Raw genomic sequence first — 27,527 nt, forward strand, 5'->3', positions numbered from 1 at the left:
AAAAAAAAATTTGAATGAAATAAAATAATATGCACAATGTAATCGAATTCAGATATACTTACATACGTAATCAGATTAAAATTTTGACTTGGATGGAAAAGGAAATATGCAATTTGGATCTAAGTACCTAATTCAATATACTTTTATATGTAATGAGATTCCAATATCTGCGAGATAAGACTCAACTCAGATGTGAAGGCACTCTTCCGATTAGGACTGGTAAACGAGCTAAACGAGATGAGCTTGAGGTGTTCAAGCTTGGCTCATTCTTGTGGCGAGCCACGTTGAGAATGGGTCGAGTTCAAGTTGGCTTATTTATAAAAAAAATGCATTGTTTTAGAGCTGGAAGAAATTGGGTTAAAAAAATACATGTAATATATATCTAAAATATTGTTTTTTACTGCCTAACGAGTTGAGCGAAGTTCCTATTTCCGAGCCTATTTAAAGAGCCAAACATGAGAGGAGCCGGCCCAACTTCGAAAATAGGATGTTATTTGGATACACCCTATCCTATTAAACAGATTCGAGTCGGTAGGATGTCCGACTCAAGTCCGATCCGTTGACGTCCTCATTGTTTTAGAAAGGAGAGGCTAACCGACAATCAGATTACACTGAAGGGTCGAGAGACTCGAGATAAAAGCGAGGGATGGCGGAGAAGTTGGCTCCCGAGAAACGCCATAGTTTCATGCACGCCGGTAAAACCATTTTTCTCATCATCTCTCTCTCCCTCTCTCTCGGTTGCTTGCTTGATTGGTTGAAGGTGATGAGATTGTTGTGTTTGGTTATGGGTTTGGTTAGGGCAGAAGGTGTTCGAATGGGATCAGACGTTGGAGGAGGTGAACGTCTACATAACGCTCCCCGAGAACGTACCCAAGAATCTCTTCTACTGCAAGGTCTTGCCCAATCACTTGGAAGTCGGAATCAAGGGCAACCCCCCTTACCTCAACGTTGGTCTCCTCCTTCACTTCCTTTTTTTCTTCTTTCTCCTTTGATCAAAACTTGATTGATCTTTTGTTCCCCCATTTTCAACCATAGCACGACTTGGTCAGCCCCGTGAAGATTGATTCGTCGTTCTGGACGCTCGGTATGATCGGGAATTTCGTTTCGAAAGTTTTTATGGATTGGTGTTGTTATTCTGTTGATTGTTTCCTGAAGTTTCTTGTGGAAAATGTCGTTGGTTTAACAGAAGATGGTGTCATGCACATAACCCTTCAGAAGAGGGAGAAAGGGAAGGCCTGGTCTTCTCCGATCCTCGGCCAAGGCCAACTTGATCCGTATTCGGCGGATCTTGAGCAGAAGCGACTCATGCTGCAGAGATTCCAGGAAGAGGTTAATTGAGATTCCTATCCTTCTTCATTTTCTTAATGGGACTCATGAAGATCTCCTTTACCATCATTAATCCTATCTCTCTACTTCTATTCAGCTTCCACCTTGTGGTCACCAAATTATTCTGTTTGGTTCACATTATGGTGTTCTATTGATGCTCATGCATAGACTTAGTCTGTTGGGAGCATGCTCCCGTGAATTATCACTGGAAATTAACAAGTGAATGCTTAGTTTTGTGTACTTTCACAAAGATGGTGATCCCAACAAACTGACGATTAGGCTTTTCCAAAAAAGACGTGAACTACGTACTCATCCCAGGAGGAATACACATATTTTATACAACTGAAATATACTCATCCTATAAGTGCAGATATTCTAAAATAGACATTAGAAATTAATGTATGTAAACATTGCATAGTTATATGGGCATGCAAGTTGATGTCTGCGTGCGTGTGCGTGTGTGTGCATGTAAAATGTGAAGGATGCATATTTTGGAATTTACATGAAGCCCTCAATTTCATTGTATTTGACATCATCCATCATACGCTGTATGCGCCTTGCCAAATTCTGATCTTGGTAGCACGGAAGAAGGTGCCAAAAGAAATTGGCCGTGTAAAATTGGCAAGCCGCATACACCTAAACACTAAACCCCTCTCTATCTAGAGGAAAGGCATGTTTCTGGCACCAATTTTAGCTATTGCTATGCCAGCAATTGATGGGGTAGGTTTGTCATTATTGAATGATGCTATTATCATCACTTTACTGTAGCGCAATCACCTCTCCTCTCCTCACAAAAGCACATTTATGTGTGAGTGTGTGCATGTGTATAATGTATGTGTACAGGTGTATGCATGCTTTGCAGGTGAATTCTCATTCTTGGCCATGCATTCCCACACACACATTCCAGACCAACACTTGTTCATGCTCCTAGCAACTATCTTCTGCTGTAATCTTCCATTTTGGGATTTTGACTAGAAGTCCTTTATTTTTGCCTCTGATCTCATGTTATGAATTCTCATATGCTATCCATATTTTACAGATCAATGAGCTTGTCCTCTAAGGATCCATTCATTGTAATGAGGAGTTCGATGTCTCTCCCAGATGCATTGGCTCAAAATTTAGAAAATGTTTCTAGCGAGGACACAAGAACACTCGCCATAAAAAACTCCAATTCAAAGATGACATCGTTGTCAGAATATATGTGATATCTATCCAAGCAAACCAGTGTCTAATGGGAGAATATTCCAACATCATTTTATATTGTTACTTTTTTGGTGATTTTTTTGTTTTAATAATAATTTAAAATGGACAAATTTAGACATTGAATGTTAAATCGAGTTTCTAAAACATCATTGATGTCACCATTCTATAGAAGGAATTTATATGCAAAATTTATGGCTCAGGTAAATTTCAATGAGTTATTGTTATACGAACGATAGGAATAAAAACTCTACTGAAAATTCCAAAGAATGGAGTTTGTAAGCTAGCCAGTATTTATTATTACTAGGATGAAGCGATAGTGATCAATGCAAAGAACTTTGGATCCTATTTTAAAAATAGAAAAGAACTCCAATAAAGTAAAGAGACATTGAAATTGTCAAATAAAACAAAAAGGCTTATGTATGCATCATCAAGAGGGATACGTGTAAAATATCAGCAATGCTTCATACGGATGCCTGGCCAGTTGGAATATATTTGTTTATGAAATAATTGCTTTTAAGTATGCTTTTTCAAGGATTGTTGCTTTCAGTTCTGCCTTCTCAAGAAATGTTACTTCCTAATCTGCTCTGAAATATGCTTTATCAGGTCATGTCTTGCACTCACTTGCATTGATTTATCATACAATTAAAGTCCTGTATCTACTTTAGTGATATGTTTGTGTAATTTATTAATATGAGAACCTTTGAGTGAAAAGGGTAGATAAAGTTTTGATTTGCAATTGCTACTTATAGTTTCTGGTTTGGTCTGGTTACACCTTAATGCATCTAACCAGCACATACAGAGTCTCTGCTTCATAGATTCTAGCATACTAGATCACACTTGCCACATGCTCTGGTATACCAATATACATGTGTCTGCATGTGCTTTGTTTTTCATTTCTTCTATAGCTTGATTTCTATCTCTAGAAGTCTGTTGTTCTATTATATTGAGAAGAGCTACTTACTGTCAATCTATGTCACATGGGTGCGGGTGCGGCACTTTCAAAAACCTTGGGTGCGGGGGTGCAGCAGGGAAAAAATGTAATATATATATATATATATATGTAAAAAAAAGTTTTTGCCCTTACTAGGGGGTTCAGAGGCTTCCCCCCCCCCCCCGACGCGGGTCCCGCTGCGCATTCAGTGGGGGGTCGTAGGGGGGCAGTGCCCCCCCCGGAAGAATTTTTTTCTTGGGAGGGGCTCGGTCCCTCCCCTGAAATCAGAGGGAGCAGGGTGGGGGCTCTGCCCCTCCACTGCCGAAAACAGGGAGGGGCTCGGCCCCTCCCCTGAAATCAGATGAAATCAGAGGGAGCAGGGAGGGGGGCTCGGCCACTCCCCTGCCGAAAACAGGGAGAGGCTCGACCCCTCCCCTGCCGACCCACCAAGAGAGCGAGAGGGAGCAGGGGGGCTTGGCCCCTCCCCTGCCGACCCAACAAGAGAGTGAGGGGGAGCAGGGAGGGGGGCTCGACGCCTCCCCTGCCGACCCAACAAGAGAGCGAGAGGGAGCAGGGAGGGAGGCTCGGCCCCTCCCCTACCGACCCAACAAGAGAGCGACAGAGAGCGAGAGGGTACCTGCGACAAGGGAGAGGAGGAGGTGGCGTCGGGCTCCCCTGCGAGACGTCGGGAGGAGAGGAGGCGAGCGAGAGAGCGGAGCTGCGCGGGAGAGGAGAGGATTAGGGCAAAAAAAATTTGCCCTAATCCTCTTTCGCAGCCCCTTTTGGTCGGGCATCATAAATTTTTTTATGCTAAAGAATTGGATGAAAATGACCTTGGGTGCGTTGAACGCACCCAGGGTCGTGTTGACCGCACCGGGTGCCGCACCCGCACCGGGTGCCGCACCCGCACCTGCGTCGCGTCGCGTCGATGCAGTTGCGGCACCTGCTTTGCCGAGTCCCTGTGACTTAGCTGTCAATATATACAATTTCACAAGGTTTGTCAGATTCTGTCATGAATTCAAGACTAGGAATTAACATGGTTACCACTGTGTTCTGGACATGGTGACAAATCTCTTGCGAGATTTATGAAAATTTTGCAAAAATATCGTGAGAAATTGCTTGAAAGTTGAAAAAACAGCGATTTCTCATGCTAAGCAAGTGGTCTAGGTTCAAATCCCATGGGTGTCACCCCTTGCGCAAGAAGCATGTCAACTCCCTGGGGGAAAGGGGTAAGCCCACAAAGTTTACGTTGGCAGGACAGCGACCGTAAGTATGGCAGGCAAAGCCAGCGCGGCTAGGTCTATGATCTTGGAAGTGGTTTCTTTGTGTAAATATAAAAAATGCGATATTTATGTTTTTATCGGCTGTTCATCGTAAAAGAACTGTGTGTCAATTCTTTATAAACCTATATGCTGTATCTACTCTTATCCTTAAATTAAATCAATAAATCATCATGAATTTGCAGTTTTGCACCCATTCTTTTGCTTCTAACTTGTAACTAAATTTTATTTATCTAATTTCATTGCTTGAAAGAAGCAAACTGTGCTGCCTTTCATTAGTCACTGACACCAACAATTGAGTGCACTGCAGTTCTTCATGAACATAGTCAAACATGTGTGGGACTTGGTCAAGTACCTGTCTCCAGCTTCATCCATGTGTGTCTTTTTGTATCCTTGAGTATTGGTTTTCTTATTGTTGTTCTTTTTATAATTTGTTATTGTCGAATGATTTTGAGCCTTGACTTGGCAATGCACATTTTGAATTTAATTTTTATGGGTTTATTAGTCAAAATAATTAAATGTGCATATTTATTAACTTGCCCAAGTTTTCCTATCTCAATATATCTGTCCAAGTCAATGTGATATGGTGGAGAACACACTCTTGTGGTGTTACCCTTCATAGTTTACTAAGGTTGTGTTTGAATTGCCTTGGATTTAAGATTTGATGATCAGGATCTGAGATCCTAGGATCTTAGATCCTCATTTTTCTGGACCGACCCACTTCCCCCACCCCAAAATTGGACCAGAAAACCATGGGATTATGTTGTTTAGGGATCTCAGATGCCAAATACCCCGTTTGCTTGAAGGTCAGGTCTTGAGTGGGCCCCATGCTAGATCCGACCTTGAGCAATGTGTACGTGGATCTTTGGGGATTTTCAATCTTACCCTAAGGAAAGGCTCTGAACTAAAAGCTCACGATATTATTATTGTCTTTAATGCAACATAATTGTATTTTGAGTGAAACATGTTTATTAGCTGTTGCTTTTATGGGCAGTGAATGAATGGAATATAGGGTCATATTGCATTAGGGATGTTTCTGTCGCCAACTTATTCCCTTGTCTTGTTATTTTTATTTTTCTTTCTTCCACCATTCATGTTTTTTGATGGAATATCCACCAACTGCTACTTGTTAAAAGAATTTGATAAACAGTCCCATTGTCTTGGGCCACCTGGATGCATCATTCCTGTCCTTAATAAACAAGAGGGGAACTGAAGTCACCCCAACTGCAGACTTTTTCAGGGGTTCATAAAATGCTGTTCCAGTATATATCGTTTTGTCTTTTATTATTTGGGGCTGATAAGCCCACAAACATTTTCAAACAGTGGGAGATGCCCATTAAAGTAATTTAAAGTGGTTATGGAAAGGAAGAGCTGTCCCATCATCTACTGATTTTCATTTTCATCTGTTATTAGTTGATGCATATTATTATCATCATAATGTCCATGAATTTGCATTCTTTCCATAAAATTTTCTCCACCGTAATTTTGGCTCTAATAAAATATCAGTGTTGGACTTGTGCCATGGCAGCAACCAGAACCATGTCAATTCTAGCAGATTATGGCTCAAGAAGGGGTGATGTCTGAATGGGTTGAAATTGAAGAGAAAACAGTTCCTAAACCCAAAGCACTTGTAGTATACTTCCTGTGGCTGAATAATAGGAGATTTCATGAGAAGGCTTTCAGCAATAGATTTTGTTAAGTGCACATGCATAATGTCTGTTGGTTTTATGAGAGCAAAGGATTTCTCTTTTGACCCTTGGGAGACCAGAATAGAGAAAAAAATACTGGTGTGATATTGCATGTGCTCTAAACTAAATGTGGTTTGTTCGACTGATGCTTTGAATTGGTTGCAATTGTTGACTAGTCAAAGGTCACAAACTGAACCAAGGAAATGTAATGGAGTTGAGAAGCTCCACTTACTCATTACAGATGCCTAATCATATGAAATGTAATCCTAGATCTAGTGAGGGTTCACCATCATGATCTTTGACAGATTTTATAGAGGGTTGAACTCATCCATTTTCATGAAAACTTACAAGTTATTTCTATAAATGGATGTACTAATTTGCTCCATCAACATGTTGAAGCTCACATATGGTTAATTGTATATCTTGCTTTTGGAAATTGATGAGGTTGAAAACTTTAGGAAACAGAAATGTGAACAACAATCAACTGTGATGCCTTGTTGCTGCCAGTTTCATTTATGTGCTGGTTATATGCTTTAGGACATAGTTTCGACTGTTCTATTCTGTAGGGAAGATCCTTGAACAATGGATGCATCTCATGCACTGCTAGTTATCTCCACCATCATGTCTTTTATACTTGTTGGGTCGTTATGTTGCATTCAATAAATCCAAAAATTGTTGAAGGATATTTACATTATGATGCGATGTACTTTATAGCTTGGAGATCTACATCAGAATTTCCCTACAAAGGGTTTGCTCAAGCCAAGATAACATTCCAACTGGCAAAGATTTCTAAGTTTTACATAGTGATGCAGAGCAGGACCGAGTCCGGTCTACACATAGTGACCCGGGCGTGTCCAAGGATCTCGGCACCAATGGGATGGACGATCGGACCCAGATAATGGATCCGATCGCGAGTCCGGTGCCCCGATGCAAGGACGTGGTGCCCTTGCGCACTTACTCAAGGCGAGCAAAGGCTGGAAGCAGCACCGCACATTGACAACACCCCGATCCATCAGCAGCGACGAGTTGCCTCGGGTCCAAGGATTGTACCCGAGACCCAGATCCAGTCACGCCCTATTAATACCCTGTTTTAGGGTTGCGTGGGGGAGAAAATTGATTTTTTTCTTATTTTGGGTTTTCCTTTAACGCACAGTCGGCAACAACCTCTCTTTAGCCCTTTGTTTACTGTTTTCGTTTCCTACTTGTTATTTCATTTCACTGTTCGATTGAATTGTTATTGAAAATAAAGCAGCCACCGTTCATTCTACGGTGATCTTCAAGTATTCTCAGCATATCGCACGACTGAAGCAGTCATGATTCTCATTTCTTCAGAACCGAAGTGCCTCGTTACCAGTGATCTTCGTTGCGTCATGTGTAACACGATCCTCCACGCTGCATCACATAGGAATTGTCATGAGGACTCAACCGGCTAAATGATTTGCATATATCTTCTGGAGTCCATTCTCAGGCAGTTGCACTTGTGGTAATTGTGTTTCCGAGGTCATAGGATGACTTTTTTTAATTGGGTTTCACAAAAATGAAGGGGTCAATTAACATAAAATTAAAGATTGTTTGCAAAGATGATTAAATGAGAAGGTTACGAGAGGGAAGATGCAATGTAAATCTATAGGCTGATGAGGTTGCGAAGATCTAGGTTGATGAGGTTGGGGATGAGGCTGGTTCAACATTGAATTGGGTGTATGAGTTCATTGAAGAAGTGAGGTCTGAAAGGAGAAGGGGGCTTTAAGTGACAAGAGACCTAGATCACAACATGAAGAGAACGACCTTTCATGTCAAAGAGGGACCAATTTATCTCACAAAATGTTAGATCCGGCTCAATGGGCTCTCTCATGGAAGTAAATGAGTTCCTCTGAAGATGTTCACTAAATCGCCAAAAGTGGACACTCAAAAGAGTTCCACCAAAATACTAAAATGAACACACAAAAGCCACAAATGAACTCGCACACGAAACCCACCAAAGGTGTCCAACGCAAGGAATAAAAAATAATATTTTCATTGAAGTGAACTCATGCAAGAAGCATAGAATTTAAGAGGGGTTTCAACCCCTATATATACACAACATGAGAGACTACAAGTGAGTCGTTGGGAGTGTCCAACGACTCTATATAGAGTCGTTGGACCTCCCAATGTCTCTCTTGTTGACTAGTCCAAATAAGACAAAAAGATAAAAAAAAGTTAAAAAAAAACTAACTGTTCTAACCTAGTTGCTAACCTAGTTATGCGCGCGCGCACACACACACATGCATATATATATTTACATTTTTAACACTCTCCCTCAAACTTACGATTGGATAACTGAAAGTTTGCCTAAAAGAAAGTGAAATCTAGGAGCAACAAGGGGCTTGGTAAAGAAATTCGCCAACTGGTATTTTGAAGTAACATAGGGAAGATCAATAGTGCCATGTAGATACTCCTCTCATACATAGTGACAGTCCGTCTCAACATGTTTGGTGCTGAGGACGTAGATGAAACTTTTGTTGTCACAACACATTTGTGATGCTCTTTTAGTATAAATTCCTATATCTGTCAACAATTTTCTTAGCCAGACCACTTTCATAGTGGTAGTAGTCATCGCTCGTTGTTCTGCTTCAGTCGAGGAGAGGGAGACCTTTTGTTGCTTCTTACATTGCCATGAGATCAACAAGTCACCAAAGAAAACACAAAAATCCGTGCTTGAGTATTGATCAGTGTTAAAAAGTGTTGAGGGGAAGTGAGGTGCTCCACCAAAAACTGAGGCGAGGTGTAAAGCGTAAGCCTCAATTTTTTTTTGAAAACTTAAGAAAAACTATAAAAGATATCTAAAATTACAAATAAATAAAAAACTGCTTTATTGATGAAGCAACAATCAACAAGAAATAAAAAGCTCAAATAAATACCGAAAAATATGAGATTAACATGTAAAAGTAACATTAATGCAACAACAATGGTATAGTTGTATAACTGGTAGGGGTCACCTTATGTTAGGGTGTTGCAGGTTAGTGCACATCGCCTTGTGCACATCACCTTGTGTTGGGGTGTTTCTGGTTAAAACCCAATGGTATAGTTGTATAACTGGTAGGGGTCTAACTAACCCCAGCTTGCCTTTCAAAAAAAAAAATGGAAAGACATATAGACGAGACGAGAGGGAGAGAGAGAGAGATGAGACTCTCGACAAAGACAAAAAGCGTGAGATGAGAAAAAGAGGAGAGAGTGAGAGATGAGATTCTCGACAAAGACAAAGAGCGTGAGAGAGAGAGAGAGAGAGAGAGAGAGAGAGAGAGAGAGAGAGAGAGAGAGAGAAGTGTACCTTCTTTACCTTCTTCTTTGCCAGAGACGTAGGGAGATCGAGAGAGCAAGGAGGGAGATTTTAAGCTATTTAGACCTAAAATTGAGTCAAATGCTTGATAAATGTGAAGCGCATGCCTCATGCTTGAGGCACGCCTCATATGCTATGAGGTGTGCGCCTCAAGGCAAAAAGGCCCCTACCTTGAGGCGAGGCGTGTTTTTTGCACTTTGAGGCGCGTTTTTAACAACACTGGTGTCTGTTATTGGGATCACCTTTCCAATCAATGTCAGTATAAGCAGTCAAATCTAAAGATGAAGAAACCGACAAGAAAAGTCTTCGATAAATTGAAGTTTTAATATATCTAATAATACGTAAAACCGCTCCCATATGAACATGTTAAATATATATATATATATATATATATATATATATATATATATATATATATATATATATATATATATATATATATATATATATATATATATATATATATAAAATCCTGTGTATTTATACCAAAATACCCAATAGGGGTATTTTGGTCTTTTCATATGTATTTTTTAGGATCTTTGTTTTTTATTTTTTCCTTTATATTTTTTCTTTTTCTTACTTTTGGGACCATTGGGGGTCCCACTTAGTGAGACGTTGGGGTCCCCAACGGTCATATTTATGACCATTGGGGCTCCTCAACGTTCACTAAGGGGAGCCCCAATGCCCCCCCCCCCGCTTTCCCTCTTGTATAAATAGGGGACTCCCCCTCTCTCATTTGTAAGGAGTTCTCTCCTTTATTTCTTCTTGAATAATATTCTTTTGTCTTTCGGCCCTCGTTCCATTGTGGGTTTTATGTGATTTGCACATTACGTTCTTGTGCTATTTGGTTCATTATTGAACCATTTCTTATTTTCGCACATCTCATTACATGGTATCATAGCAAGATTGAATTACTTGTTGTCTTGAAGGTATTTTTCTTTGTTCTTTTTCTATTTCTACCTCTCTCTATCATCCTGGAGCACGACACAAGAGTTGAACTCTCTTTCAAGCTCAATGGATCAAATTATTTGATGTGGGCGTCGGCCATGGAGAATCACCTTCGCGGCAAAAAGCTATGGGGGCTTCGTGATAGGGATGTCTCTTGAGCCAACATTGAAGCTCACCAAGATTGAAGGTGGCGTTGAAAAGGCTGTTGATGGAGAAGATCGCATTAAGGCAATAAATGATCATCAATCTAAGGTAGAAGATTGGGAGAGTAATCACGCCAAAATTTTGGCATGGTTCATGAATAATGTTGACATAAAAATTTGTGCCAACATTGCCAAGTTTAGAAGAGTCAATGAAGCTTGGTTCTTTCTTAAGGGGATGTATACCAAAAAAGATTTAGCTAGACAATTTTTTTGTCAAGAAAAAATTTGATCTACTAAACAAGGGGACATGAGTGTCCGGGATTACTTTAGTGCTCTATCCCCTCTTTGGGATGAGCTTGCTCTACTTGAGCCTAAGTGGGTGGCTCCAGAAGATGTTGAGTTAAGAAAAGAACAAGTTGAGAAAGAACATTTCTTTCAATTTCTCCACGGTCTTAGGCCGGAATTTGAACAAGGGCATCCCTTCATAAAAGCAAGGCCTTACCTATTGAAGATGCCCTTGCTGAAGTTTGTCAAGCGGAAACTCGTCTTGGCATGACTCATAAAAATGATGAAATTTTGGCCCTTGGTCGGGATCCAATGTTAAGCCTTATAGGCCTCCTCATTTCGCTAAAAACAATGGCTTTAGAAAGGGTGTTATTTGCTACTATTGTAAAGAACCGGGTCACATCAAACCTGTCCTAAGCTCAAAGGGAAAGTGGCCGCGATTGGTGAGAATGTTCAAAGTGAAGTCAACAACAATGGAGGAGACATTAAAGACACACTAAATCAAATTTCGGAGGCACTCCAACATCTTCTTAAAAATTCCTTTACTTTGGGTGCCGCTATCACAACCTCTTCATCTCCTCCAGGTATGTGGATTTTAGACTTCGGTGCTTCTTTTCACATGACATCTCACAAACACATCCTTTCTAATGTGCATTCCACCCCTATAACATCTTATGTTTCAACGGTCGATGGGACTTCTTTGAAAATTTAAAATATTGGAACACTTGATTCAAAACACCCTTAAAATTTGTTTGTTCCAAAAGTAAGGGTAGTTCCGGAAATCAATTTAAAATTATTTCCGGTCTCTCAAATCACCGATCTTGGATGCCAAGACTCTTTCTCACCTAAGGATTGCTCTGTGCATGATCTCCAGTCAGGGAAGCTGATTGGGCAATGCCATAGGAGGTGCGATCTGTATTTTATGGATTTTTTGTCTCTTCCCTCCAAACCATTTTGTAGTTTTGTAAATGACAAAAGTCTAGATGCATGGCACAAGAGACTTGGCCATCCGAATTTTTCAAATATGTCTCTCTTCTCTTTTTTGGGAAAATCTTGTAATGAAAAAGTTATGACTTGTAAAGATTGCATCTTTGGTAAATTGAAAGCCACTCCTTTTCCTCAAAGAAACTTTGTCTCTACTCGACCGTTTGAATTAGTCCATTCCGATGTTTGGGGTCCTTCTCCTATTATGTCTAAGGGAGGTTTCTTATAATATGTAATCTTTGTGGATGATTTCACTAGGTACACATGGATTTTCTTCCTAAGTAGAAAATCTGATGTGTTTTCCACCTTTAAAGATTTTCATGCAATGATCAAAAATCAAATTCTAAGTACTTTGTCTATTTTAAGTTCAGATTCTGGAGGAGAGTATATGTCAAACGGATTTCAAACTTATTTAAGACAAAATGAAATTTGTCACCAAAGATCTTGTCCTAACACACCGCAATAAAATGGTCTTGCAGAGAGAAAACATAGGTACATTATGGAAACAACTAGAACTCTTCTGATTTCAAAAAATATTCCAAAGTCTTTTTGGGCCGAAGGCGCTTTAACTTCAACCTACTTTATTAATAGAATTCCTTCGTCATTTCTAAACAATGTCTCTCATTTCGAAAAGCTTTATAACATGTCTCCGGATTTTAAAAGATTAAGACTTTTTGGTTGTAAATGTTATGTACTTACACAAAAAAATGACAAGCTTTCTCCAAAAGCTATTGAATGTGTTTTCTTAGGATATGGTGAAAAACAAAAAAGATATCGATGCTTTGATCTAACAAATAATAAACTTTATATCTCTAAAAATGTTACTTTTCTTGAAGAAGAAGATGGTTTTGCAAATCTTGAGCCAAAAGAAAATAATAACTATGCATTTTTGTTTGATTTACTGCCCCGACAAGATGAATCAGATTCAATTGAAAATATTGAGCCTCTTAATGAAATTGAAAATTAAAATGATCAAGTCTCTGACAATGAAAGAAATGAGTCTCATGAAAGTGTGGATGAACATATGACAAATAACACTCAAGTTTATACTAGGAGAAGTGAAAACTCTCATCCATGCGCTTTTGATCAATTCTCTCAAATATGTCTTTGGAAGAAGATCAAATTGTATTTCTAAAGTACCAAATAGGTTTGTATCTTATGAGTCTTTTTCACCACATTTTAGAACTTGTTTATTAGCCATTCACTCTTTTTATGAACCATCTCACTATAATGATGCTAAACAATACACACATTGGAATGAAGCAATGGAACATGAACTAAATGCTCTTATGAAAGCCCAAACGTGAGAAGTTGTTGATCCTCAACAAGGAAAGAAACCCATAGGATGTAGATGGGTCTTTAAGGTAAAAACAAAAAGTGATGGATCGTTAGAAAGATATAAAGTTAGATTGGTAGCTAAAGGATATGCCCAAGAGTATGGGGTAGATTATGATGAGACTTTCACCCGTCGCTTGAATGACAAGTGTTCGAACTCTTATTGCGATTGCTTCTATAAAAAAATGACATATCTATCAACTTGATGTTAAAAATGCTTTTTTGAATGAAGACCTTAGTGAAGAGGTTTATATGGATCCTCCTCCTGGTATGAGTTTAAATGAAAAGATTTTGAAACTAAAGAAAACTTTATATGGTCTTAAACAAGCTCCCGAGGCTTGGTATGACAGGTTTAGTAATGTATTGATTAATTTGGGTTTTGTTTCATGTTATACTGACACTACTCTCTTTGTTAAGAAAACAAATGATTCTATTGTAATTCTACTTCTTTATGTTGATGATATGATCATCACGGGAAGTGACAAAGAGGGAGTAGACGACATTAAATCTATGTTAAAGAAAACTTTTGATATGTCTGACCTGGGTTTTTTGAGGTATTTTCTAGGTATTGAGGTGGCCTATTCAGAGCGAGGATATATTCTATCTCAAATGAAGCTGGCAGCAAATATTTGTGCCAAGTCCGAGATTTCAGATGATAATAAAGTAGAGACTTCTGAAGTTATAAATGCCAAATTAAGGCTTGAAGATGGTGTTCTACTTGATGATCCCACTCCTTATCGTCAATTAATTGGATCACTTATTTATCTATCACCCGACAAGATATCGAGCATGCAGTCCATTCAATAAGCCAATTTCAGTATGCCCCTACAACAATTCATATGGCAGCTGTCATGAGAATTGTGCGATATATCAAGAATAGCATCTCAAAAGGGTTTTTCTTATCCTTCTCTTTATCTTTTGATTTGACTGCGTATACTGATGCAGATTGGGGAGGTAATCCCAATGATCGTATCTCAACTACTGGTTTTTGCATTTTTTTAGGTGATTCGCTTATTTCATGGAGGTACAAGAAGCAACAAAAGGTATCCTTGTCATCAATAGAAACTGAATATCGTGCCATGGCGACTACAACTATGGAAATTGTTTGGCTTAGAAGTCTTCTTTGTGATATGAGGATTGTCATTTCAACTCCTTCCAAGATGTGTTGTGACAACAAAGGTGCGATCTACATTGCAAGCAATCATACATTCCATGAGCGCACCAAGCATATTGAAATGAACTCTCGTTATGTTCGAGATGAATACCTCAGAGGGACTATTACATTGCCTTATGTTACATCAGAATATCAGCTAGCCAACTTCTTCACCAAAGCTCTTCCAACTCCTCGTTTTACGTTTCTTCTTAGCAAACTTTCGGTATTTTCTTCGTAAAGTTTGAGGAGGGGTGTTAAAATATATATATATATATATATATATATATATATATATACACACACACACGAGTATATATTGAGACTGGGTCATTTTACCTATTACGGGTTTGGATCTGGACCTGAACCTATGTATTAATCCAAACTTCTCTGTATTGTTTATATTGGGTCTGTAACTCATGTAATATAGTGTAATATCCAGACCCAATCCAGTTTACAATATAAATATAACATATAGGCCACAATCCCAGTATGAAGGATTGTACCATCTGTTGTAGCCGCCCCTCTCTCTCACAATCATCTCCTTCCTCAGCATCAACCGAACATTGGTGGACGAATTCTAACATGGTATCAGAGCAGGTTCGATTATGATCACTGCCCGATGTGCACGAAATTGGTTCCAGAAGGTGTGTCCTGCGAGATCCAGCGCTTTAACAGGTCATCGTGATTCTTCCCTATCTCTCAACTTTAAACCCCTCTCTCTTCTTCCTTGTTGATGTTCTTTTCTCTTCAGACTCAAACTAAAAAAAAAGGGCAGAACCTTATTTCTTGACGTCGTTCTTTTCCTCTATATCTGAATGTCAATCCTTTTTTTTTAACATCTGTGCACACGTGAAACAAATTGAAATTTGTTTCGCGTTGTATCAGATCTAGCGTTACCACACCCGATCTTTATTTCTTGACGTCGTTTTTCTCCATATCTGCATGTTATCTCTTTACAATACCTGTGCACACGTGAAACATATTGAAATCTGTCCACGTTGTAGGTTTTCATTATTGGATGAGCACGCGTGAAACAGATTGAAACCTGTTCATGCTGCATCAGTCCCTTTTATTAATGTCAGATCTGTTTTGATTATCAGATCTGGTTTGTCCTTTGCCCGAACTGAATTCTTTAACTTTTTTTCTTGAAGTTACTTCTATTCCTGTCGCCTAACCCATCTTGACGTCGACAACACATCTGTTTCAGTTTTAATTAAATCAGACCGCTGTCTTGCTTGGCCTTTCCAGAATTCTAGGCAACATCAACACATTTGGGAATTTTTGATTATCTGCAGCTAGCTTGTCCCTTAAAAAAAAAGGAGGACGAGCTTGCTGAAATCTCTGATATTGCTGCACTTACTGCACTTGTCATTTTGTATCGATCTTTCTTCGTGTCCTTTCCTTCCCTCATGGATTCTCCTTCTCTACCATCAAGTTTTCTTGGTCAACTTATCTCTGAAAAACTGAACTCAAATTACTTAACCTGGAAGAGGCAGATTTTGCCTTTTATCAGGAGCTTGGATCTCTCTGGACACCTCGATGGGATAGTTCATGCACCGTCAGAGTTTGTGATGCAGGAGGAGCGAAATGATAAAGGGGAGGTTTCCGACAAATTGATTCGCAATCCAGAATTTGGGACATGGAGGAGAAAAGATCAAGCTGTCGCTGCTTACATCATCTCTACTCTTTCTCAAGAGGTCTTAGTGGGCATTCCCGACGAATGCTCAGATATGGAGTTATGGCAGAGGTTGGCGCAGACTTATTCGTAGATTTCAGAGGCTAGAATTCTACATTTAAAGAAAGAATTCCAACTCTTGAAGAAAGAAAACTTGTCAGTTACAGAGTACATGGACAAAGTCAAGACCATGACTGATCAACCGGCCATGGTGGGTTGTGAAATTCCTGACAAAGAAAAGGTTCAACAGGGACTGAATGGTCTTGGATCCAATTATCACATGCTGGTCACCTCCCTCCTATGTCTCCCTTCATTGCCAAGTTTTGAAGATCTTCGCACGAAGTTATTGCAGTATAAAGTTACCATTAGAGGAGAGGAAATGACCCTGAACTCTAGCAACCATGATGTATTGGTTACAGGGATGACGTCAGGAAGAGGACGTGGAGGCTTTCGAGGTGGATGTGGACAGGGAAGGAATAGTCAAGGAGGATGAGGATTGTTGCCCACGCCCAACATGTCACCTAACCCCTTCCCAGGGAATCAGAGCTCCAGGAATATACTGACATGTTTTCAATGCAACAAAAGGGGGCACATCAAAGCCAAAAGCCAATTGTTGGTACAATCAACAAAACAAAGGAAAATTTAATGGTGCAGGATCCTCTCACAGAGGAAGAATAGAAGAAGACTCGAAGGATGATGGAAAGGATAATATGAAGAATCTTTTGATATCTGCTCTTTCAGGTTTAAGCTTCAAGCAGAATGAGCAAGGAACCTGGTACATTGATTCTGGGGCTGCAGCACACGTGACAGGTGATGTCGGTAAGATTTCAAAACCTATTCCTTATCGTGAAATTTTTTGTATTAAAACTGGAGATGGGTATCCTTCACTCTATGTCTCATACTGGAAATGTTAACCTTTCACTTCCTAATTCTTCTTTAAATTTGTCCAATGTCTATCATTCTCCCAGTATTGTCAAGAATATTGTTTCTGTCTCTAAACTTGTTGATGATACTAATTCTTCCGTTGAATTTACTCCTTCTGTATGTGTCAAGGATCTTCTCACGAAGAAGACACTCGTTGAAGGAGAACGACAGGGAAACATGTATGTCTTCAAGGAATCTTCTTCTTCTGTTCGTGGTGCTTCATCAAATTCGTCGATCATTCAGCCAGTCCAGCTAATGTCGTCCAAAGATTGTTTTAGTTTATCGAAGTGTAATAAGCCAGAGATTTGGCATCGTCGTTTGGGCCATTGTAATGGTTCATTTATTAAGAAACTTGTGTGAGTGGACTTGTTCCCGAGTCTAGTCTTAGTGTTGAGTCTGATACTTCACTTTGTTCCAATTGCCAACTATGTAAGAGTCATGTTCTTCCTTTTAATTCAATAAATGAAAGAGCTTTAGTGCCATTTGAAATTGTCTATTCTTATGTTTGGGGACCTGCCTCACAATCTTCTTTATTTGGTAGTCGTTATTACGTAACCTTTATTGATAGCTATTCCAGATATACTTAGATTTATTTTATGAAACATAAATCCGAGGTGTTCAAACTCTTTTGCTCATTTTTCGCTTTAGTCTGTAATCAATTTTCGTCTAAAATTCAACATTTCCAATGTGATGGAGGAGGCGAGTATTTATCAAAGGAATTTACTGAATTTCTCCAAGATAATGGAATAAGTCGTCATATATCTTGCCCACATACACCACAACAAAATGGTGTGGCGGAAAGAAAACATCGACACATTGTGGAAAGTGCCTTGAGTATATTGCACAAGGTTTTAAAACCCGTGACTCGGAACTCGACTCGTTCTTTATTGACTCGTGACTCGGCGGGTCAACTCGGTGACTCGGACCGGGTTTTGTTAACTTTTGATTTTAAAAGAAAAACAATATATAATTTGTCTGAAACCATGTTTTTGAGTAAACATAGTCTCCAAATGTCTGTAAGAATATAAAAACAACTGCAAAGAGCTATAGAGGTTTACTTGAATAATTGAATTTGATATCTATACAAGCACTTTGACTAATTCATGACTTGAATTAGAGGATTTGGTCACCATGAGTTCAGTCTGCTACTACCTAAGGTTCCTAAAATGGCCAATCATATATGCTAGCTTGTTTTAAAAGTTTTAATTCCCTCTCTAACAAATCCATAAATGTAAAACAGGGATATATGTGCATATTGAAAGTTTACAGAATGCCCAATATCAACATAAATAAGCAATTTTCTCATGTATAAAACTATGCAGGAAATATATTAATGGCACAACTATAAAAAGACTACTAATATTTGAATATGTACAATGCTTGTTCACATAACAAATGGATGATGAAACCTAAATGTGACTTCCCATAGGCACAATTGACCCGCCATATATAGTGAGAATCATTTCTTTAAAATATTTTGCTAGAATAAGTTGATAACACAGGGTGAACAGTAGTTCGAACAACATGGTGATTTTATTCTATGGATTTAAATGCTTTTTTATCTTTAAATGATTTTTATTTTCTTTTTTATACAAAATCTGGGGGTAACCCTTGTTAAAATACATGTACTTATATATTTTAAAACTGTAATTTGAAACTCAAAAAACAAATTTCAAACATCCCAAAACTCGCCCGAGTCAAGCCGAGTCAGGCCGAGTCAAGCCGAGTCAAGCCGAGTCAGGCCGAGTCATGCCCGAGTCAAGCCCGAGTTTTGGCAAACCGAGTTTGCCTTGCCGGGTTGACTCGCTGGAGGGGCGAGCCGAGCCGAGTCAGCCGAGTCAACGAGTTGACTCGGCGAGTTTTAAAACACTGATATTGCATGACATTCACATTCCCGTGAGTTTGTGGACGAAAGCCTTCCACTCAGCTGTGCATATCATAAATCGTCTACCCATGAGATTGCTAGAGAATCAATCTCATTATTTTGCATTTTTCGGGATTCAACCTGATTATAATGAATTATGAGTGTTTGGTTGTATATGTTATGTTCATATTGATAGCTCTTAATGTGATAAGTTTCAGGACAAAGCATGCATGTGCAAGTTTGTTGGATATTCCGATCAATACAAAGGGTATCGATGCCATGACCCCACCACTCATCGCATCAGAGTCTCACAAAATGTTGTGTTTGATGAAATCATTGTTGAGGAATCAGGGAGTATAGATGGGCACAACAGGGCCGTTGAGTGGTATCAGCCATGACTTGCTACTGAGTTACTTAACCAGATAGAGACACATGATGTTCCCTCATGCCACACATCACCTGTTGAACGGAGTGAGACTGATGTAGAGCCTTAGATGGAAGGGTTTAAAAATGTGCAGGCTCCTAGCATGCCTACTTCAGATGCCGTAAAATTTCAAGGAGTTATCTATGTACGACGAAACAAGAATAATGCTCAGCAAATCGATGTGCAGCCCAGGCGGACTAGAAGAATTCGCCTCCCTATTGAGAGATGGGTCAGTTATAACAACTTCTCTATGGACCTGCAATTATTCATTTCTCAGTTTGAAAAGCAAGATGAACTCGTCAGTTTCTCGCAGGCATACATGTCGATCAAGTGGATTGAGGCTATGAATGAGGAGATGTAAGCTTTGCATGAATGTGGAACTTGGGAGATTGTTCCTAGACCCTCAGCCAAAAATGTTGTAGGTTCTAAATGGGTCTATAAGATCAAGTATAAACCTGATGGATCCATTGAACGCTACAAGGCGAGACTTGTAGCCAAAGGCTTTACTCAAGAATACGGGTTTAGCCCTGTGGTCAAAATGGGAATCATTCGATTAATTTTATCTTTGTCGGTTCTGTATGGATGAACTCTCAGTCAGCTTGATGTCAAAAATGCTTTTTTGCATGACAGTATGAAAGAAGAAGTGTATATGAAGCAACCCCCTGATTATGCAGAACACAGTCCCAACACCCATGTTTATAAATTACGAAGAGCCATCTATGGGCTAAAGCAGGCCTCTCGTTCTTGGTTTGATAGCTTCTCTGTCGAAGTTCAACGACATGGGTTCATTCGATATCACCTCGATCATTCTCTATTTATCTTTCGAGATCGTCAGGTCAGTATTTTACTTCTCATATATGTAGATGATATTATCATTACTGGGAATTCTGATGAACATATAGAAGCTATCAAAGCTCTCTTGAGTCGAAAGTTTAAGATGAAAGATTTGGGGGTTCTATGTTATTTCTTGGGGGTTGAGGTAGACCGGCGGGATAGATATCTTTCATTAACTCAACACAAATATACCTTGAATTTATTAGATAAGGCAGGTATAAAGGATTGTAAACCTCTATCCACTCCCAGTATATTGAATTATAAACTCAATGCTCAGGATGAGAAGGCATAAGGAGATCCTAGACAATATCGCAACCTTGTGGGTATGCTTCAATATCTCACTTTCACTCGACTAGACATTGTGTATGCAGTGAATCAAGTCTCGCAATTCATGCATGATCTACGCACAGAGCATATAAATGCTGTCAAGAGAATCCTTCGATACTTAAAGGGAACACTTGGGGATGGCTTAGTCTATCATCAATCTAAGACTAAAGGAGAGCAACATCGACTAATTGTATATGCAAATGCTGATTGGGCTGGAGATCCAGATGATAGAAGGTCAGTGTCTGGGTTTTGTGTTTTTATTAATGGAAACTTAATAGCATGGAGTAGCAAGAAACAACGTGCAGTTGCACGATCCAGTATTGAGGCCGAGTATCGGTCTATGGCAGCAGCTACAACAAAGGTTACATAGATGAGGCATCTTTTGGTGGAATTAGGATAAACTATTCTACCCACTACTCTTTTATGTGGTAATCAGAGTGCCATCCAGATTTCTTTCAACCCCATTCATCACAGTCGTACAAAACATATAGAGATTGATCAACATTTTATTTGGCAAAAGGTAGAAGACAGGGAAGTTGAACCAGCCTATATTCGGACGGCTGATCAGGTGACGGATTTGTTCACTAAAGGTCTTACCAGCATACAATTTTGGTTCTTGAAGAACAAGTTATCCATGGTGCACGACCATGCATAACTTGAGGGAGAGTATTGAGATTGGGTCGTTTTACCCATTATGGGTTTGGATCTGGACCTGAACCTATGTATTAATCCAAACTTCTCTGTATTGTTTATATTGGGTCTGGAACTGATGTAATATAGTGTAATATCCAGACCCAATCCAGTTTACAATATAAATATAACATATAGGGCATGATTCCAGTATAAAGGATCGTACCATCTGTTGCAATCGCCTCTCTCTCAATCATCTCCTTTCTCAGCATCAACCGAACATTGGTCGACGAATTCTAACAGTATATATATATATATATATATATATATATATACATACTATTGTGTGTATTTATACCAAAATACCCATTAGGGGTATTTTGGTCTTTTCATATGTTTTTTTAGAATCTTTGTTTTTTATTTTTTTCTTTCTTTTGGGACCATTGGGGGCCCCACTTAGTGAGACGTTGGGGTCCCCAATGGTCATATTTATGATCGTTGGGGCTCCCCAACTTTCACTAAGCGGAGCCCCAATGACCCCCCTTTATGCTTTCCCTCTTATATAAATAGGTGACTCCCCCTCTCTCATTTGTAAGGAGTTCTCTCCTTTATTTCTTCTTGAATAATATTCTTTTGCCTTTCGGCCCTCGTTCCATTATGGGTTTTATGTGATTTGCACATTACGTGCTTATGCTATTTGGTTCATTATTGAACCATTTCTTATTTCCGCACATCTAATTACATAACAAAGGTGAGAGCATGCTGAAAATGGCTGGCTGTGTGAACTATATGCATAATGTCAGATCTCGTAATTGAGAGATACGACAGTTCTCCGATAAGTTGTCTATATGGTGTTGGATTTTCAAGTGATTCCTCATCATCAATCTTCATTTTGACATTGATAACTTCGGGAGTGTCAACCTTCTTATCATCTGACTACTAGACCTTTCAACAATATCTGAAGCAAATTTAGATTGAGTAAGCAAATAACCTCTAGAAGAATAATCAACTTCTATACCAAGAAAGTATTTAAAAAAAACTCAAACCAATCATTTCAAAATGTGTTTTGAGCATGGTTGCCAGTTGAGGAAGCGGGAGCGGGAAGCGATACGGGAAGCGGGAGCGGGAAGCGAGGCACTTTCAAAATTTTAGGAAGCGGGGAAGCGTGGGACCACTTAGGAGCGATTCGGGAAGTGTCTCGGAAGCGACCTAGGAAGCGTCTCGGAAGCGACCTAGGAAGCGTCTCGGAAGCGAGGGGGAAGCGAAAAAAAATAAAAATAAAAAATAAAAAATACAAAAAATTTGAAAAAAACAGGGGAAGCGAGGGGGAAGCGTGATGGGAAGCGCGCTTCCCATTAAAGGGAAGCGTGTCCCCCATTAAAGGGAAGCGCGCTTCCCAAAAAAGGGGGACGCTTCCCCCCACGCTTCGGAAGCGCGACGTTCCGCTCTTTCGAAGCGCGCTTCGGGGAAGCGCGCTTCCCCTTTTAGCTAGGCGCTTCCGGTAACCCTGGTTTTAAGAATCCTTTTAATATGTTCAACTATCTGTTTGTCATCTCCTGTGATGATCATGTCATCCACGTAGAAGAGAAGAATAATAATACTTGCATCAGAAATCTTAACAAACAAAGTTGTCAGTCAGACAAGATTGAAATCCAACATCAAGCATAACTTAAGTAAATCTATCATGCCAAGCTTTTGGTGCTTGTTTAAGGCCATACAAGGCTTTATCTAAATAAAGAGCCTTTCCTTTAGGAATGATTATATCAGGCGGTGCTTCCATATGGACTTCTTCAACCAATTTTTCATTGAGAAAAATATTCTTAACATCCATTTGATATATAGGCCATTTCTTCATAGCGAAAATAGCTACTAAGGTTCAAACTGTGGTTATCTTAACTATTGGGACAAAGGTTTTCTCATAATCTATTCCATATTCTTGGGAATATTCCTTGGCAACTAACCTAGCTTTGTACCTTTCAAGAGTTTTATCACTCTTGGTTTTTATCTTATATACCTATCGACAACCTATGAGTTTCTTTTTTAGGAAAATATCTTGGACAGTCAAGTATTCATTTTTTCTAAAGCATCTAATTCCACCCTCATGGCTTTTACCCATTCAAGATGTTCCTTTGCTTCAACATAGTTTGAGGGTTCTATATAGGAATGTATCAATGCAATGTAAGCTTGATACTTAGGTGAAAATGACTTATAAGACAAATTTTCTAAAGGGTTTTGATGCTCTAGATGACCTTCTAGTTTGTATTCTTAAATGTTATTCATCATTAGTATATTTTTCAAGGTCACATGGATGCTCAGAATTACTATGCCTGGAATATTGAAAACAATGTTCTTTACTTATCTCATTATCATGAGATTCTTCTTCACTTACTATGTCATTTCTGATTTCCTGATCTTATCAAGATCGACATCACAGTCACCAAACTTTAGAATTAGATTCAACAAGAAAGAATACTCACTTATTTCCTTAGGAGTTTCAAATTCAAATTTTTTTCTTTTTCTAAGAAAGACACATTTCTTGAAAAATACAATTTTTTGTTTTTAAAGTCAAAGCATCTATGTCCTTTTTGGTTATTTGCATATCCTAAAAAATACAAATGATAGTATTGGGAGAAAATTTATCATTTTTATCAGTGAACACAAAACATTTGCATCAAAAAACTCTTAATTTAGAATAATCAAGAGTAAGTTTAAAAAGTTTTTCAATTGGTGAAATATTTTCCAAGGAGACTGAAGGCATTTTGTTAATAAGATAAACTGCAGTCAATGTGGCTTCAACCCAAAAAATCTTTAGGTACTTGGTTTGAAATAAGCAAAGTTGTGGTTTTTATGATATGCCTATTTTTTATTTTGGCCAACCCATTTTGTTGTGGAGTGTAGGGATAAGATTTTTGATGTGTAATACCATTTGATTAGGTAATCATTAAATTCTTTTGATAAAAATTCTTCCTTTGAATCAGTGCGAAAGATAAAGATATCTTTTTGAAATTTAATTTTGACTAAATTATGAAATATTTGAAGTATGAAAAAATTTCAGATTTGTGTTTAAGGAATTATGTTCACGGGTCTCTAGTAAAATCATCAACAAAGATTACATAATATGCAAACCCACCCTTAGATAAAACAAGTGTTTGGTTCCAAACATCCGAATGTACTAACTCAAGCGGTGGTGTAGAGACAAAAGTTCTTTCTTGGAATGACTACCTTCTTCTCATAGGTTCTTTTTAATCGAGGATAATATGTCTTGACGTGTCTCGGTTCATGTTAATAATAGCAAATAATTATTTTCTTTTCAAACTCATTGCCTTGTTTTCTATAGTGATTACTATTTGGTCTCCTATAATGTGGTGGTTTGTAAGCATGAAAATGGTTTCTCAGCCTAGATACTGCTAGGACCGGGTCATCATCATCTTTAGATGTCTTCTTTTTTAGTCTATTTTTTTTATACTTAGCTCTTCAATGGTATCTTCAATAAAGGTGAATTTTCATCTATGAAGAAGAGTCAATTTAGTAGATTCAAACTCTGGTCTTAGACCATTGATGAATTGATAGAAATGTTTCATATCAATTTGTCTTTAGCGGAGTTATATGTCTTCGGGATAATGCCATCTAGGCTCAATAAGAGCTAACTCGTTCTAAAGGTCGGACAACTCACGAAAGTATTCTCTAATAATTTTTTTTCCTTGAGTCATAGTACGTACTTTGTCTTGCAAATTGCATGTGTGCAATATTTTTAAGTAAATACATTCTCTTAAGATATTCTCATACTTGATTTGCATATTCAAATTTAGCTAGACTCGAGCATTTCCTGATATCAACACTACTAATGAGTCAAGACGTAATCTTGGTGTGCCCCATTCTCCATTCTTTTAATTTTTTCTCATAAGTGACCATAGCATTGGTCTTTTTCACCTCGAGGTACTTCTTTTTCTCGTTCTATCTTAGTAAGAATTAGCTTGGGTTCTAAATTAGACCCATCCCTTAATCGCCACAACCCTTTCTCCCATATGAAGTGCTTCATGATTGAATCCCGTATTACATAGTTTGTGTCATTGAGCTTGATGGGTTTTAAGGTGACATTATCATTGTCATCCATATTTATAAGGACTAAAGAGCATAAAATGAAGATAGAGAGAAGGGAGAAAAAAAGGAGAGAGAAAAACAAAGAAGATCATGAGTACACCACCAAGAGAGCACCTCCAATGAAGAGCATGAATAATCGCCCACAAAGTGAGCACCACAAACTTTTTTCTTGAAGCACAATCACAATCTCACAAGCACTTAAATGGATTTTGCAAAAGAGGATTTAACTCTTCCAAATCTTGAGTAGCATGCTTCCCTATGCACTGAAAAATTAGCTTGATCTCCAAGCTCTGATACCATGTAAAGAAATGAGTTCCTCCGAAGATGTTCACTAAATCACCAAAAGTGAACACTCAAAATTGTTCCACCAAAATATCAAAATGAACACACAAAAGCCACAAATGGGCTCACACACCAAACCCACCAAAGGTGGCCAACACAAGGAATAAAAAATGATATTTTTATTGAAGTGAACTCATGCAAGAATCATAGAATTTGAGAAGGGTTTCAACCCCTATATATACACAACATGACTACATGAGAATTGTTGGGAGTGTCCAACGACTCTAAATAGAGCCATTGGACCTCCCAACGTCTCTCTTGTTGAATCAGTCGGTAGATGTTGACTAGTCCAAATAAGACAAAAAAATAAACAAAAGTTAAAAAAGAACTAACTATTCTAACCTAGTTGCTAACCTAGTTACACACATATATATAAATAAATAATTATATATATATATATACATATAAATACATATATGTACATATGTATTTATATTATATATATTTACATTTTTAACATCTCAAACCACAATCTTGTTCTATATTGGAGTTCATATGCCAGAATAGTTTCCAATGACAATAGAAGATTTTCTACCTTTACCATAACCTCTGCATTTTCAAAGCTAGTGAACTTGCACTCTGCGTTTTTTTCTTCTACACATATCTGCTGTTATTTAGCAGTTTTTGTGGATAATTTATGGGTTTGTTCTTGACTTTATGTGTGTAGGATTCTTGCTCTGTTTTTTTATATTGTTAAATACTATTCTAACGATTCTCTTTCAAATTTCTCATCTTTGGTATTATTTGTTTTCCCAGAGTTTTCAGGAAATAGAAATAAAATAAGCCTTCATCTGTTCTGTGAAATTCCCAAGTTAAGATATTGCTTTTTGTGTCAACAGATTTATCACTAAAGTTTGTATGGTTGTTTTAATCAATGCTTATCTTTGTGTTTGTTTTTTCACTATTACTACCGCATTGATTCAGTAGGGTAGTTGGAAATAGTTACTGGTGCATTGTTACTATAGCTCTATTAAGGCTCTGGTTTTCTTGGGTATGAGGATGAGATTACATAGAGTAATGAGAGGTACTATATACTTCGAAAAGCTGTTTTAACCTTCACTGAAAAATGTAGAAGCGAGAAAATTTCATGTGCCATGGGAAACATGCCTGGCTTGTTCTGAAATGTACCCTTTTTCCTTCTTGAGCATTGTTATAACCAGAGTTGCCAGTCGAAGAAGAGAGAGCAAGAAGCGAAAGCGGTAAACAACACTTGGAAGCGAACTGGGTATCATCTCAGAAACGAGAAGAGAAACGAACCAGAAGCGACATAGGAATCAAAGGAGAAACGAAAAGGGAAGTGACCTAGAATTCGAGTAGAAAGCGAATATAAATCGAACAAGAAGCGAAAATGTAATTATATTTTTCCTAATTTATCAAAATATAAATTTATGTTATCATTGACAAAATAAAACATGAGTAGCTAACATTAAAGCTGATCTATTAATCTCAAAATTGAATCATATATGCAAGTGCAACAATTTAACGAATGCATCCTGTTGCAGTTATTTAATAATTAATACATAAAAAAATTCATAATTCACATATTTCATAATCCATGCAACAAGAATTTAAGAACTACTAAAATAATAAAAACATTATCGCACCTACACTTTTCTAACTACTAAAATTCAAATCTCACTGCTTTAGGCCTCGCTGAAAATCAAAATGCTAATAATCTCGGGGCTCTAACAAGTTCAACAAAGCACAAGCTAAAACATAATGACAATCAAATGGTGTAGTTCCCTAATCTAATGTTTCCTAGCATGGTGTCACTATCACATTTCATCCTAGGTTAACATGTATGAAAAATTCAT

General features: G+C 38.3%; 1 protein-coding gene across 2 annotated transcripts in view; it reads left to right on the top strand.

Moving 5' to 3' along the window:
* The first annotated feature begins 602 nt into the window (after nucleotides 1-602).
* The window catches only part of LOC149846949 (uncharacterized), a 34,077-nt gene continuing 7,152 nt past the window's right edge, over nucleotides 603-27,527 (top strand). Inside the window, exons 1-4 of one of the 2 annotated variants that reach the window (XR_016430577.1) lie at nucleotides 603-695; nucleotides 799-947; nucleotides 1,036-1,084; nucleotides 1,187-1,329. Coding sequence is in view for 1 of the 2 variants with exons in the window: in XM_089998225.1 (XP_089854351.1) it covers nucleotides 647-695; nucleotides 799-947; nucleotides 1,036-1,084; nucleotides 1,187-1,329 (390 nt within the window). In the remaining variant the exon portion in view is untranslated. The remainder of the gene's footprint in view (nucleotides 696-798; nucleotides 948-1,035; nucleotides 1,085-1,186; nucleotides 1,330-27,527) is intronic. The other variant, XM_089998225.1, reaches the window with a different exon arrangement.

This window comes from Nuphar pumila, chromosome 2 (genome assembly GCF_984573655.1).
Source record: "Nuphar pumila chromosome 2, dmNupPumi1.hap1.1, whole genome shotgun sequence".
NCBI lineage: Eukaryota > Viridiplantae > Streptophyta > Magnoliopsida > Nymphaeales > Nymphaeaceae > Nuphar > Nuphar pumila.